At 40.2% G+C, this 16,318-nt stretch overlaps 1 protein-coding gene across 2 annotated transcripts in view; it reads left to right on the top strand.

Annotated features, from left to right (window-relative positions):
• Positions 1-1,079: 1,079 nt before the first annotated feature.
• The window catches only part of gpc6a (glypican 6a), a 207,245-nt gene continuing 192,006 nt past the window's right edge, over positions 1,080-16,318 (top strand). For both annotated transcript variants that reach the window (XM_036136143.1, XM_021309614.2), the window contains exons 1-2: positions 1,080-1,528; positions 1,687-1,856. In XM_036136143.1, coding sequence (XP_035992036.1) covers positions 1,503-1,528; positions 1,687-1,856 — 196 coding nt within the window. In that variant the 5' untranslated portion in view covers positions 1,080-1,502. The remainder of the gene's footprint in view (positions 1,529-1,686; positions 1,857-16,318) is intronic.

The following is a 16,318-nucleotide window of genomic DNA, read 5'->3' as shown; positions in this document are numbered from 1 at the left end:
GAAGCCTTTTGGCATTTTATTGCCTTTTAATTTTGACTAAATAAATTTGCCTTTTCTTCTGTGCTCCTAGCCTCAAAATTTGATGACCAAATTGCGTTGACCTATAGAGGCTTCAAAGCAGCTACCGACTTCACATCTTCATTGTCAGCCAGGCATGAGTTAAAGCCAGATTTTCCTATATTAATTACATGGTGCAAAAGAGTCAAGCACAAATCTCCTAACCTGGCAAATCAGACTCATGATGTGTAGCACTCTCTGTTTAGTTCTACACATCATCAATCTGGGACTGCTCCTATCAAATCCATTCGGGGAAGGGAGGGACATTCAGCAGAACTTAAGCTGATTGGACACCTAGAGCCCGCCTACCAATTTTTGGTAAAAAACATGGTATCAAAACAAAACCTTGTAAGCAACAAGCGGCATGTAATTTTGCCTGCAAGAATTAATTTCACGGCATTTGTAAAAATCACAGATTTGACAGCAGCAGCTGCGCATGCGTCCTCCTGCAGCTGTTTATTTAGTTTCAGCTGTGGAATTGGCAGTTCATGCTGTATGTCCCACTTTTAACCAGAATGCTGCAACGTGATTGGCCGAATCCTGTCGGGTCACTTCTCCAACGGTTGAGGCAGGGAGCGGGACAAGATGGATTCTTGTGTGTTTGTGAACGCACAGGTACCGCCAGAATTCAGCTTGCAGGAAATGTTGCAATTCTCCAACACCTGGAAATGAAAGCAATAAAAAAAATGTAATTTGAGTTTCAACTAAAAGATTTGTTAGATACCCCTGATAGCGTCGCAGGCCGTGCCGCTCTGTGTGTAGAGCCATATCCATTCTGTCGCTTGTCCAACACAACTTCAACATAACAAGCAAAACAAACAAAAAAAGTTTAATTTTCTTTGCATAGATGGGATGGCAACAGGAGTGTTAAAGTCCTCAGAAAATAAGCAAACTTGGTGTGTGTGTGTGTGTGTGTGTGTGTGTGTGTGTGTGTGTGTGTGTGTGTGCGTGTGCGTGTGCCCGCCCCTGCGCTCGTAAATGAATTACCCCATCACCAAGTTTCATTAAAGGACACAGAGCAGTAAGCAGAGGGTTGTTGTGAGTCACTGGGCTTGGTAAGATCAAAAGAGACAACTTGTGTGTCTGTTCAACGTGTCCTCTCACAGCGCCCCACAGCAACCCCGACATGTGTTTCACCTCTAAGGCGCAGGACTGTGCGTGACCAAGGGTGCATAAAGCGAAAGGACATGCGCTCGCCCCTGGATGCGGGCTGCTAAAGTCGAGCCACTCCACTCCGCGTTTTGCCCTGCCCTTGTGCGCTCTGCTCGCTGTGCAGCGCGCGTCTCCGATGCATTTTGCCTCCCTCTCGCTGTCATAAAGACAGGACAGCTGTGCGAGAGAGAAGTTGTTGCCACGCCGAGCACCAGCAGGTTGCCGCGTCTTCACCAGGATCCTTTCGCCCTCACGGAGTATATAGTCTGGACTTCTTTCTTTTCCAAGGGAAGATGAGGCGGACGCATCAGTATCTAAAGTGAGGAGTTATCTTCTTTTCAAATCACCACCTGACACCGTGCTCGCTTCTAGAAGATAAAAAAAAAACATTCTTCCAATAAAGCCTTTGGATTTCTCTCATTTCAACGGGGCTCGTATTTCTTTGCGAGACATCTTTTTTTTTTCTCTCGCCCTAAGGATTTCACTGATGTGTGCGATGTGGAGACTGCAGGTCACCTTATGTACTCTGTCGGTGCTGTCCCTGTCATCTGCTGGAGAAAGCAAAGCGCGGAGCTGTAGCGAGGTTAGACAAGCTTATAGCGCGAAAGGATTCAGCCTCTTCCATGTACCTCATCAGGAAGTATCAGGTAGGCGACACTGACACATCATCGGTGCGCTTTGGCCCACAGCCACGTGTCATCTCTCCCCCTCAGATTCAACAATTTGATGAAGAGCTGTGTGCGTCTTCCTCGCACCTTCTGTGTGTTTTGAATGTCCTCCCTGTTCGTAAAATAACACTCAAACAGGAGTTTTGCTGGTTGTGCGTCCCGTCTGCCTTTGACTGAAGCGAACGATGCTGCAAAGTGTGCCAAACCCAGAGCGATTGTCGCCCTTATAGATGAGCTATAGAGCTGCCATACAGTCGAGGATTTCCTCGCTATTTAAAATTCATTATCCGCTCAGTTTTCTGACCAGTCAGTGATAAATCACGGCAGGCGGGATTCCATTGATTTTTCTGTCCAGCTGACTTTTAAAAAATGGATTTAGCATCTAGAAGAGACCCCGGGGTGATCTGAAGATTTAGGACTGCTTCTTCTTTTTACTAGGGGAGGGGGGAAGAATTATGCAGATAAAGCTGAAAGGGGGCACTTGTTTTTTATTTGTATTTTATTTTAGATAAGTGCGAGACATAGGTTATATCTGGAAGAGCTGATTAACAAAAACTAACCAGTTCAGCCTGCACACATTTAAACTTTTCCAGTATTTTGGCATTAATGGAGTGATGCCATTAACATCAAGCGTTCTCTCAGTTTACTGAACAGCAAAACTCACTTGGTGCAGTTACTCAGATTTTGTCTTATATGTTTATTTTTTCTAAATATGAATATTATACGGTGAAAGCAATAAATGACAAAACACCTTTTCTTCGGGAAGAGGCAGCATACCTGTTGCTCGCATTCAACAGAACGTCGTGGAGCTTCTTAGGTTGGATTTGGCTAATAGTGAATCATATTTACCAGCAGGGGGCTGTCTGCCCTCAACATGAATGCCTTTTTTTGTTTTCCGCTTTTGTCGAGTTCCTTTTCATTTCGATATTCCTCAAGGCTCCACGGCTCGGGTTTTTAATGCGTGCTGGATGCTCCGCCGGATATATGGAGGGGATTTTATTATCTCTTGCGTGGCGGTAATCACATTTATGGTCAAAGCAAGAAAAGAGATTGGCCAGTAAACACACTCACGCTTCGTGAGAGAGTATTGAAGGGAAGTGGAGGGACCTGAATCTAATCCTTCCACTGCGGCTCACGGGGAAAATAGAGACCCAGCGCTGGTAATTGCCAGCGTCAGGCAGTAATGATCATAGAGCCGCCTTATACGCTCTCTAAATAGTTGGGCAGTGATGAGAATATGCTTTCTTTGCGCACTCTGGCTGTTTTAATTATAGGGATTCATAATATTCCAAAGTCTTACAAGTCCAAATACATGTGCGTCATTAAACTACGTAAACGACAGAAAACAGTACATGTCTGCATTTCTGCTGTCTTTGTAGTTCAGCAGGAATCTTGCATTCTACTCCAAAAGTAATTTTTTTACCTTATCAACAGCAGGGAAACTAAATAAAATGATCAGTGTAAGGAGGCCAGGGTATTTACTGTGCATAAGGTTGCATGTTACAATTAATAAACTAAGTAAAGGAGGGAAATGTTAATTTTTCTGTAGGACTCTCTAAGTCTTCTTTACATCAATTGTGTTTGACATCATAAAAGTCTCCATAAATACTTGCATAACGGCTTTCGCTCATTGCAAAGTGATTGCAGCCTGATTCCCACAGATGTCGAGAATGTTAAAAAAGCATTACTTTGCATTCCATTTTACACAACTGCGATGTTTTTGCCAAGCATTTTATCCCTTGGCAACTATCTGGTATGTATTCAATAATTTAATTCAGTCATCTTTGATTTTCTTGATGCATTCTGATGCAGAACATGGACTTTTGTGCAGCTGTTATTGTTTAGTTTGACAGCCCTTAAAGAAGAGAAATCCATCTGGTGTTTCCAGGATTTTGACCTCACAATGTTCTGCGGGCGGTTCCCATAGAGAACTTGGTCATTTATCTCGGGGAGGATTTCAGAGACATGCCCGAGGTTTGGTATTTCTTGTAAGTGATTGTGAAGCGCCGAGACATTTTAATATCTGATTTTGCAAACCTTTGAGTATTATTTCATCTTGCCTGACATTCCTCATCTGCTTAGAATTTCAGCACATTAGGTCTGTTGGCTACATCCAGGCTCAAGATGTATGATGAGTTTGTGACCAAATTGTTTTATTTTTTATGTTTTCTGTGTTGTAGATAGGCTTTGTCTATTTACAGTTTGTTGCTTCCAAATAACACTTTGCATAAATACAGGTAAGATGCAGGCCTGAGCTAGAAGCTTTCAATTACTTACGTGCACTGATTTAGCACTCTTCGATCCATCATCTGCTGTGTCGTGTCAGTGCTTTTCCTAAATATGCAAAACACACAAGTTTTCTTCTCCTGCGAATGGGGTTACCTCGGGCTTTCAGCTTCTCTTAGCGTAGGCCAATCACTTCACCAGCCGAGCTTCATTGTTAGGCAACACACACAAGCAGCCTTGAGTTTGTTTTAAAATATGAAAGTGGAAATGTATAATGCAACACTAACTGGAAATATTTTTCCCATAATTTCACTTTTCTACATGTCTATTAATGACATTTTCAAAAATACTTACATTCTCACAGCTGCTTTCAAAAACGGGTGAATGCCTCTCCCCGAAAGGGAGTAGCCCAAACATCGGAAACGCTGCAAACGGATCAGGACAAAAACATTATACCCGTCAGCCCATCGCTGAGCGCATCTACTCACCATCATATGCTGCTGATTAGTGATTGAGATGATAGGTAATTTGACAGACTTTGTCTGAGTTTGACGGAGGTCAGCCGCTTTCCTAATGGTGGAGTTGTGGTAACAGGCGCCTAAATGATGGAGAAACTGCTACCACTGATTCTACAAGTGGAATAAAATGTATCTATTTTTTGTATGCCCAACTTTTTTCAGTTTTTGATCATTGTCATTTTCCTCAACATAACAATCTAAAAATCAAATATCTAAATTCTAGCCTTACCATCTTCCAACAATGAGCTTGTTCTGTTTGACTGATCCAAGTGCCCAAAGTCTGCTTCATAAAGAATATAAAATACATCCATACAGTGGAAACCTCAGGAAACTATATCTATATCTATACAGGCAGTGGCTGCAGGCATGTGGTGTGTATCTGTTGCAATGAAAATGCCTCACTAGTCTCCCGATTGCTATTTCGGGGCTTATGATTGAGATTGGTATGGAAGGAAAAAAAAGAAAAAACTATAGAAACAGTTTTACGCGTACAAGAACTGAGTAATTATATGTCTTCGCTTTCTTTACGACTTTTCTTCTCCCTTTTCTAACACCCTCAGGTGTTCACGGTGGTGTCTCTTTTAGCTGAAGTCATAGTAAGTGCTTTAGCTTTCTCACTGACTTCAGATAGTGACAGCCCAGTAATCTTAGCTTTAGTTTTCAGACTGCAAAAGCTCTCTGAACGAAGCCTAAAAGGTGATTTATAAAACTCCCTGCTGGACAACTTCATTAGATTCCACCAGGTTTGCGACTTTCCGTGTTGCTGATGTACCCCCCTCCCCCCCTTCCCCCCCAGCAGGATGGCATGTCACAGAGCCACACGCCTCACCCCCTGCCACCCCCGTGCTCGTGTGCGGGACATTAGTTTCATTGTCACGCACACAATGCAGTGTGATTGTCAGCTCTTTGTTCGGAAACACAGCTGCTTCTGAATGCTTCAGTCAGGCTCCTGCCACGGCGCTCCTTCTCCGAAGCTTTGCTGTTAATATCAACATCTACTTACACGCAGAGCAGCTGGGAGCCTCATGGGTGGACCCGGCTCTTTTCCACAGCCTTCAAATAAAATGGCTTGATGTGCTGCAGCTTCTAATAGTGTGTTGCCTGAGTTTTAGATTTCCCTCCTCAAGAATAACAGCTACCTTTGGGGTTCATTCCAGAGCAGCCTTATTTGATTTCTCCTATCAGAACAGTTATTAGATGCTAGACAATACAGCAAAAAAAAAAAAAAAAGTTTCTCTTGTGAGTCACTGATGCTTTGACTCTCCCTGCATTTTCCTCAATGATCTGTGTTTACTGGCTTGCAGGTTTTTCCTCCATACTGATGTTGAAAACCTTTTGAGACCCCCCCCCCGTATGAAGCAAAGTTTAAACAAAGTGTTAGGTTTCTAAATGTCTGCGGTATTTAAAGTAAATAATTTTCCAACACTTATTGGCACAATAATAAAATAAGACTTCATTTTACGATGTCGTGCATTTTGCAGAACCCCATATGAAAACAAAAGTAATTTCAAATACCAAGGAAAATGGTAACCCTAGTTAATCCTGTGTTATCACATGTCTGTGTTCCATAATAAAAGCGTATAATCATCATTCTCTATGTTCCAGTGATTTATTACTGCTTTAAATATTGGGCAAGTTCAGAAAAACAAATGTAGCAACAATTCCAGATGTAATCACTAAATAATAGAATGACATTAGCGCCTTAGTGAGTCAGAATACCACTGTTAAAGTCCTCGGCCTGCAAATGTCAATATAAAATTTCCGACTGCCGTTGTTCTCTTTTTCTTCAAAGCCCATTAAGAAGCTTTTGGCTTTGCCAAATTGGAAGCTAGTCTCTCGGCAGCCTGTATACATCTTCAGAGAGAACAGTTAATAAGATGTGAGGGAGATTAGGCTTTGTGCAAGAGTGAATGTGGGTCTGTGTGTGCATGTCTCTATGGTAGTTTAGCCTCGCTTTGCAAGTCCTCCCTTTTTTTTTCTTTACGTTGTTGTGATGGAAAATGACAAAAGTACTTTGTTTTGTTTGTTTTTTTTTCCGTGCGAGAGACAGATTATGTGCCTGGTGCAACCAAAGGAGTTTTAATGAGAATCCTCCTGCGGTTCTCTTCAGATTTCATTCAAAGAGAGTGTCTGACAGTTGTCCTGGTCTGTAGAATTTGTTTACCCTCTGCAGGCATTCATGCCTGAAATGCAGGGTCTCCAGGCATTCCTGAACCCTCCTCGGCACCACGTATGGTGCTTTCTAAGTAGTGTGAAAAGCCCCCGGATAGCGTAGGAGACTGCTGTAGCACTTTTTCCAGTTTTCAATCAACTACTGGCCTAAATCAGTAATAGAGGGGGGGATTAAGAATCTCTACTCTGTCAAGCGTTGAGAGGAACTAGAGAATAAAAAAGTTAAAGGATGGATGTGAGTCTGTGTTTGGGGATTAGAGGAGAGAGAGCAGAGAGGAAAAAAAAGAGTGGAATAAACAAACTTTCCTACTGATAGGGAGTATCGGAGTAAATGGAAGCATCCTTGACTGATCATGTGTTGACATCATGACTTCAGAGGTATGCATTGTTGTCAGGTGAGAGGACCTTAGGGATACATGGGAATAGATAGCATACAATATAATCCACCTAAACACGAGGATTAGCAATCTGAGTTGGTGTTTTTGTTGCATGGAAATATTGCTATCATTTACGTGATATATATATATATATATATATATATATATATATATATATATATATATATATATATATATATATATATATATATATATATATATATATATATGTTCTGTTTAGTGGCTGTATTAAAAGAAGAATAACTCCCACTGGAAGACACACAAAGTTCAGTTGCACTCCTCTAGCAGAGATAGTTTGTACCCCAGGATTTCCCTGTCCCTGACTGTTGCAGAAAGGTTGTTAAGGATGGTCATGGTCACACTGTTATATAATTGTTCATGCTGGGTGACTGTTGTCAGTTGTTCGGGGTTATCATAGGGTTTCGCTTCTAGCTAATCTAGTGCTGACCTTTTGAGTTTGACTGAAAACCTTACAATAAAACATTTTTACTCGACAAGCAACATTACTTCCCTCTTTTCTGCACGCGAGTGCTTGTGGCTTTTCCCACGACTGTTTACTTTGTATAGAGAACCAGTGCAGTTTGTCGTGTTGATTGTTGTGGTCTCTTTTTTTGCCCAAAGAGCCTGTTGCCTCAGGAGGAAAGTCTCTGAATAGAAGTCCCAAGCCTGACAGCAACAATAGGGCTCCGAGAGATGAGAGCCACTGAGTGCCCTGGGAAAACCCACCTGGGTATATATGTCAAGGTGTCAAGGATGCTTGTGAATTCCACACCGGGGACTTTTTAATTTTGTTTTTCAGACACAGATAAATACACACGGCTGAGGTGATTTGCCAAATAATTCAGCCCCCAGTGACTTGCAAGTAAACAAGCATTAAAGTATAAATAAACATAGTTTGACACAACTGACATGGCAACGTCAGATGCTGTCAACAAACGTTGACACTGGTGGTGTCACTAGCTTCACAGTGTTGACAATGGTAAAGTCGTTGTTGCGTTTAAGAAACATGGACAGTTTTCATTCTCTGAAAAACCTTCAGCAGTGACTTTTTTTCTGCACAGAAAAAGCAGTAGGTTCGGAAGCTTAAATATCAATATGGTTTCCCTGGATCCAAACACTTTTTAGCATAGATTAATTTGCAGTAGAAGTTCTTTCTGGACAAAGAATATAGTAATGTTTTTGTCAACCAAGTGGTGAAGCAAGAAAGAAAATATTGCATACCAAAAAATATTGTGCTGATACAATGCAAGGGTGCTGTCATTTGCTAGATGCTTGTAAGAAATACAATATGTGAATATAATTTAGGGCTGAGTTACAGCTTAGGGCAGCAACTCTAACGATTAATCGAGAAATCTGATACCAAATTGGCACATTCTAGATATTTCACTCGATTACTCATTTATTTTTGAGTAGGCTAATAGAAATATGCAAAAAAGAAAATGCATGTAAACAAATAATTCAGTTCCTTTTTTAAAAAAAAAAGAAAAAAAATTATTGGTTAAAATACAATCACATAGCACGTCTTTAGTGTACACTTGAACATTTAGAGAAAAGGATGCTGGCGCAGCTGCATAAAAATACATCAGTGTTGCAAAAGCGCAGCCGTTTCTGACTGAATTAACAGCTATAGAGTGCTCAGTGCCTCTGTAGTGAAAATGGAAACAAACAAAAAAAGTGTCTCTTTCGTGTTGCATGCTGAATGTTAAAGAGATACTTTTTTAACATCAGAATCTGTAATGTTATCAAACTAGAATAGAACCAATCTATTATACTTAAGTTCCACTCTTTTTTTTTCTTAACGCACAAATTAAGAAAAAACTTCAAACTAATTCCCAGAAAAGAACCAAAATATGTTGCACTCACACACACTCCTCACCGCTATCTGGCATCTCATTAGCAGTGAATTGTCTGCTCCCCTCTCTGTTTTCACATAAGGGAATGATCCTATATCCTCACTTCTGATTGGCTGCTGGCATACTGACCAATTAAAACAAAGTTGTGCCATGAGCAGAGATGGTGTTGAGCACTGTGAGAGCTAAAGCAGCAAAAAGGGAGAAGAAAAGCTGGGAACCGGCTCACATTGATGATTTACCCGGCTCTTCTGATTTATTACAAAGCGTCATCCCTCAGAACTTCACCTTTGCGTGTGACCCATCACTATCCGTAGACGTCTGTTGTTGACGAAAGTGTACTGTCAGTAAAATATGTCTTTCTGGCGTGCTTTCGAAGCGTGAGTTGATATTAAACATGTGACCTAGTCGCAAACTGACACGCTTGTGCCGGGGGGGTTGCTTGTGCTGCAGTGGATGTGTGCTGTTCAGGTTTTGGAGCATCGAAGATGTGCTATTATGAAATACTAATTCAGTTTTGCAGAACATGCACTGCACTGTGTTTTCCTTTCTGTAAAGTTTAAAGTTTTACCACCCTTTTGACACTGTCATGTTCTCTGCAATTCTTTTCCCCCCTTGCCGTCTCCATCCCCAGCTGATAACTGCACTTAGCATCCACGTAACAGCAGCGTAGGCGATCTTAAGCAGTAGTGAGACCTATGTGCAGCATAAACAACCATCCGGCCGGGTGACTGTGGGCTGATTAGTTAAACATGTCTGTGCAAATTCTCAGTTATTCACATCATGGAAACAGCAAACAGGCTTAAATCTGGTATAACTAGCACCTTTCGCTCGGTATTTTATTTTTTCTGTCTGAAAAAGTTTTGATGCCTATCCTGGAGTCTTTGTCGATTCTGGCGGCTAATACTTGTGCAACCTGTAGTTGGAACGCTGCTGTTTTTCAGCACATGGAGGCCCATCCTTCTAAGCGCATTTCAAGTCAGATGCAATTCAATGACTCAATTACACTCTCCTGGGAGGGTGGCAACTGAAAGTCCGCTTGCCTCCAAATGAACCCTGTTTGTTGTCAATAGTTGAACAGAATTTAAAGAAGCCTCAAGGCACAACATTTGCCGCATAGACTTTTTTTTTGTTTTTTTTTGTTTTTTTACAATTGAAGTTTACAAACACGTGAAGAAATCATTTCCTTATACAGAGCATTGTAGAAACAAACTTTTATGCATATTTAAAGCATTTAGAGACAAACCAACAAAAGAGTAGTAAGAAATGATAGATGGCTTTCAAACTTTCTAACACATTGACAGTCATTCAAAACTAATCTCTTATAAATGGTAATCTTGGTGAATTATACATTTTGGCTTATATGCAAAATATCATGAGTGGCTAAAAACTAACACTACACAACACTGTGAATATACCATTGCCATGATGAAACATGATGATGGCGGCATCATGCTGTGAGGATGCTTTTCTCCAGCATTGACAGGGTAACAGGTCCAAATTGGTTGGAAAAGATATGCGTAATGTAAAGCAAACCTAGAAGAAAACCTGTTAAAAGCTGCTTCTAGCAGGACAACACACAGCAAGAGCTAAAGTTGAGTTGTTCAAAGCATATTCACATGATAGAATAGCTGAGTCACAGTACAGACCTAAAATCTAATAGAGAACCTGTGGCAAGACTCACAAGTCCCTTTTCAACAGATCTGGGTACAGTGCTAATCTGGTGCTTGAGTTTACTTGTCTTTCCACCACCACAAGCGCCGGCTGTTTTCTAACTACAACTTAGTTGTGCCAGAGAAAAGAACCACTTTCGCCAGGAGCTAGAGGCCGGTTCCTGGAGAACAAATGTCTATCAAGACGTGAGTACCATGTTCAGAGTTTAGTTTTGATCTAGCAAATTTAAAACAAAAGCAGTAGGAGCACGGCACCTCAGTGATAATAAAAATGTTCAATTAAAATAACACAAGGTGACTGTCACTTATCGTCCTGCTGTTTAATTTGAAATAATCCATCAAAGAGTAGATCAGTGCTCCGCTGGGCAAAAGTGGCTTTACAAGATATTAACTTAGTGAGGTGTGGGCTGATGTGCAATACTGATTTCAGATATTTTATCATAAAAAAATTACAACCATATTCTTTTTTCTCCATTAAGAATTATGTTGATGATGATGATGATGATGATGATGATGATGATGATGATGATGATGATGATGATGATGATGATGATGATACGTTGTGTTTGGCGATTGTAACATGAGAACATGTGATAAAGGGGTAGGAATACTTATGCAATGTAATGTATCCTTTTTTAAAAAAAACATATTAACTATTAATTATTTGCATGTATTGGTCTAAACTTAATAATTGCTGTACTTTTTCTTAACTGTATGCTTAAGTCACTTTTTTATAGAAGCCAGTTTAAGCGAGAGGAGTGAATCACCAGGTTGTCCACCACTCTTGTTATAGGTGATACATTTTCTCTAATGAAACTGTTAGGCACCATGTAGTCCACTTATTATTATGACTACCTGAAACACATCTTACTTACGACATGGCATACCAACCCACAGCAAATTAAGGTCAGATTGCCATGAAGTTAAACTTGAGTTTCAGGTAAAATCTCAGTTAACTACAATAACATCACCTCTAATTTGGCCCTAGATGAATTGTACAGGTTCGTCTTTTGGCAACAGTTTTAGCAAAAATCTGCTGTTGCACTTGCCTACAGGTAACTGTGACACTGCAGATGGTAATGCTGAAGTAATACAGCAGCAAGTCACAGAGGACTTGAAGCAGCAATGTAATTCCTCCATGTTATATAGGCTCTATAGCCCCCTAGGCATTACTCTTGGCTCATTCCTCCTGGGCATTCTCCATGTTTTAGAAGCTAACTTAAGAGTTGTTGGCCATATGTGCAGCATTTCACCAGAGTTTAAAAGTCGTATTTCATCATGCTCGATGCTGGTACCCTCCTGACACTTTATTCAGCCTAAGAAAAATAAATGAAAGAAAAGTCCAGATTTAACAGTCTAGAGAGTGGCAAAATGTGCCGGTACAATGTTATTTGCTAATTTGCATCTAAAGTGAACCAATAATGGGTAAAGCAAATTTCCATTTGAAATCAAATGGATATAATATATCTTTTGCAAATGCAAATGCAAATGCAAATGCAAAAAAAAAAAAAAAAAAAAAAAAAAGGTTTCGTATCAACAATTTATGTCTTTAAAACATTTTTATAGAAGCCAGTTTTTCAGGGGTGGAATGAGCCCCTTGTATTACAGGTGCATTTAATAAATTGGAATAACATCAGAATACCTTAATAAAGTGGTCCTGGTGGTGGTCAGAGGGGCCGCTGTATGGCAGCCTCGCTTCTGTCAGTCTGCTCCAGGGCAGCTGTGGTAACAACATAGCTTATCACCATCAAGGTGTGTGTGTGTGTGTGTGTGTGTGTGTGTGTGTGTGTGTGTGTGTGTGTGTGTGTGTGTGTGTGTGTGTGTGTGTGTGTGTGTGTGTGTGTGTGTGTGTGTGTGTGTGTGTGTGTGTGTGAATGATTGACTGAATGACTGTAATGTAAAGCGCTTTTGAGTTATCGGACTAGTTAAAGCGCTACACAAGTACAAGCTATTTACCATTTTTACCATCCATTTTAAAAAGTAAAGCTGCTGTATTGCGTAGCTTCATTACGCACAATTTTAATATGTTTATTTTTTGCTATTTTTGATACAGGTAATTAAAGCCCAAAATTAGGCTTCTCAGAAAGTGAGACTTTTACAGCACATAAACAATAATTTTAATACAAGAATGTGTCATGATTTGGGGTTTTGTTATTGGTTTATTTTGTACTTCTTTCTATTTTACCGATTCTGTCTTAGTTTTTGAATAAGTTAGGTTTTATTGTGGTTTGGTTTTGTTATAAGTTTATCTGGCCTGCTCAGACCATTTCTGTCACCAGTCCTAATTCAGTTCACCTGCCAGCATTCTTCCACCCAGTCACCCCCCTTTTCCAGTCATCATATCAGCTTCAGTTTACTCCCAAGCACTTCCCTGTTCCCGATTAGCTCCACCCATGCCAGTAATTAGTTTCTACTCAATTCACCTGCTCACTCCCCTACTTATAACTGCCTCTGTCTCCTGCACTCGGCCAGATCATTGTTTTCCATGCCTATTGGTGAGTCTTGTCCAGCATTCCCCATACTCTGTTTGCCTGTAGACCTGACCCAATTAGCCTTTGGAGTTCTGAGCCAGCCTGACCCCGATTCTCCAGTTTTTGATTTAGTCTTGCCATTTATCAGTTTTGGACTATTTTGGTTTTTGAGCTATGTTGTTCATGTTTTGGCTAGATGCCCATTTAAGTTCTGTTTGATCGTTTTTTTCGTTAATAAATTTCCTTTAAATATCATCTGCTTGTCCGGCCTGAATACTGGGTCCTTCTGTCCCCGTTCGTGACAGAATGTTATGTTATAGCCATGGTTTGAACTACACAGTCACAGAAAAGACTGCTCTTTTGACGTTTGTCCAGCAGATTTTGAGACCCTCCAGAAGGAGGACTAGCTGTTCACAGATTGCTGTCCAGTCATCCTAATGGAAAGTTGAGTGGAAGGAAAAAGTGTTTGGGAGACAAAGGTCCATAAGCAACAATGTTAATTAGTCTCGAGAGAATTTAAAATAAATGCATTCAAGACTTTGCTGGAATACAGAAGATGTAGACTGCTTCTGGAGTTGTTGCTTCAAGAACCACCACGCACAGGGATTTATAAGACTACATTTATAAGACTTTTACAACTGTAGCCTTCCTTATGTTAAGTTACTCCTGAAAGTCAAATTTTATGTTACAGATAGAGAAGAATTGATATATCCACTGGTGCAATTTTAATCATTTTCGAGGGGCACTCTATAAGCCCTAAAGGAAATTCCCAACGAATATCAAAGGAAAGCAACATTTTTTACTTCCCTCCTCCAAGCTGCAGGAGATGCACATTTAAAGCTAAAGTTTGATAGTTTTAAATATAATATTCATACTCACTTGCCTTGAAAATATACTCTCGATGAGGGCGCAGTATTTTTTATTTTTTTTGTACATTTAATAAATCTTGCTCTCGGCATATTCTTTCTCACAGTATATACATTTACAACTTAAAAAATGACCCTGGGTTTTTATTCATGTCTTAGTCTTGTGCCGCTTGCTGTTATCCAGAGGAAATCTGTTGATTCTGTGATGTGATCATACAGAGAATAATAGAAATGTGTTCATATATGTAATGGATCCAAAGTTCACAGTCGTGCAAACCTTCTGTCCCATTAAGTCGGTTTATAATTTGAATAAATATATTCGCTCTAAAAATGTCCATATAACATATTTGCATACTTTTTATGTCATGCTTCTTTTCACGATATGATAGTCTCTGTACAGCTGAACAATTAAAAAGCAAGGCTGCTTTTGTGTATTTCTCTCTATAACATTTACAAAATGCTAAGAAATTTGTCAGCTTATTCTGCTGCCGTATGTTCTAACCAAATACTCAGGGTTAGTTATTTCAGTTCTGCAGAACTGTTCAAGATTTAACAATGACGTTCAAACTCTGAATAGATCACTCAGGTGAATGGACGGCTGTTGCTCATCAAGCAACAAAGAAGAGAAAATTATCGTGGCAGTTCTGTAAGACTCCAGCCTATTTAACTAAATTGTATTTCTAAATAGCAGAAGCTGTTAGCTGGGACATGGCAGGCAGGGGAACCATGCCGTGCAAGTTATGAATTAGGAAATTTGGGCCAATTATAGAAGATCATGACCCAGTTCAGTGTGATCTTTTCAGTGGCTTTGATGTTGAGAGACTAATTGGAGATTTTTACAATTTTTATGTTAATGCAAATGCTGATGTTAACCCTGTGTCACACTTGTGGGCTTTATTCACAACATTAAATAATAGGCTTGGCAGTGAAATCCCATAGGGAATATAACAGCATCTCAAAGGTCTGTCTGAAGTTTTTGTTACCTCGTTTTGGTATATTAAACCCTGTTTGCATACTGCTTCCTTTAAAAATAACACAACAATATACATATTTTCATAATTTCTGTAATACATTTCTGACAAAAATATATATTGAAGCCATGGCAATACCAGGGAGGGGAAATTAGAGAATGGATTCAATGTAAACTGTAGAAACGGAAGATTTTAAGCTGAAGCAAAATAATGAAAAAAAGTGTTTGGGAAGTTAAACACAATTTTACGACAGAGGCTTGTGTCTCTGGAGAGGTGCTATCGACATGTGTGATGGCACTGAATACTGACTTTTGGGAGTAAATGGGCCTGTAATGAGGCGTTTGGATCAAAAGTTTAAAGGAAAAACTCAGGAATTCATGTGGAACTAAGGATACACAATGGAGGGGGGGGGGGTCCTCACACTTTAATACACAAAGCAAGTGATCGTCAGCAGCAAGTGATCACTGAATAACGTCTCGGATGGGAAAGCTGAACACTCAAAAAGAGGCCTAGGATTTATTCGCAACATTAAACAGAAGTGTGAATATTTGGGAAAGGCCTATGGCATGAAGGCTCTTTCTCTGGTGTTTACCTCTTTCGGATCCTTTCATTTTTCTGTGTGTCATAGGAAACATGAGGTGATGTGATACTTCTTGGCAAACGCTTGTTTTCTGGATGCTGCAGGGTGCGAGAAATCTGAAAAGAAGCCAGCCTCATCTCTTGCTCCCAGAGAACCCTGCTGTTTCCTGTCCCCTGTGTAAGATGACAGTAAATGAGTGGGCTGGTCATCTCACACCCTGGGGCTCTACCTTGGGCTCTTCAGACCACCAGCTGTTGTGTTTAGGACTGAGTCATGCACCAGTTAGCACCATGAATCCAGCGCATGAGTGCAACGCTTTAAACTCACTGCATGCCTCTTCCCTCCTACTGTACCTTCTAATAATCAGGCTAGGGTTGTTCACAGCACTTCACTGGGACAACTATATTACTGTAGCCTCCTCAAAATGTACTACTAAAAGCAATTTAAATCAATAAAAAATGTTTTTGGATATTTGTTATTAAAGGATGAGGTAGGACTTCAATGTGATTGCATCTTCTTTTTACAGATTGTTCACATTTAATGTTATTTTTGAGTGAAATGGATCGGCAGTAGATATCATGTGGAATTTAAGCTTTTGTTTCAAATTGGCCTTCAAATTGTGCACAACGCACTGGCGTAGTAGATAATCCTAAATCGTAACATTGCTGGAAGCAATGTTGAGCGGCATAACAAAAATCTGAATATTTCCTGAGTTC

This window comes from Fundulus heteroclitus, chromosome 4 (assembly GCF_011125445.2).
Source record: "Fundulus heteroclitus isolate FHET01 chromosome 4, MU-UCD_Fhet_4.1, whole genome shotgun sequence".
Lineage (NCBI taxonomy): Eukaryota > Metazoa > Chordata > Actinopteri > Cyprinodontiformes > Fundulidae > Fundulus > Fundulus heteroclitus.
Note: the sequence above shows the minus strand (reverse complement) of the source record. Positions and strands in the feature narration are given on the sequence as shown.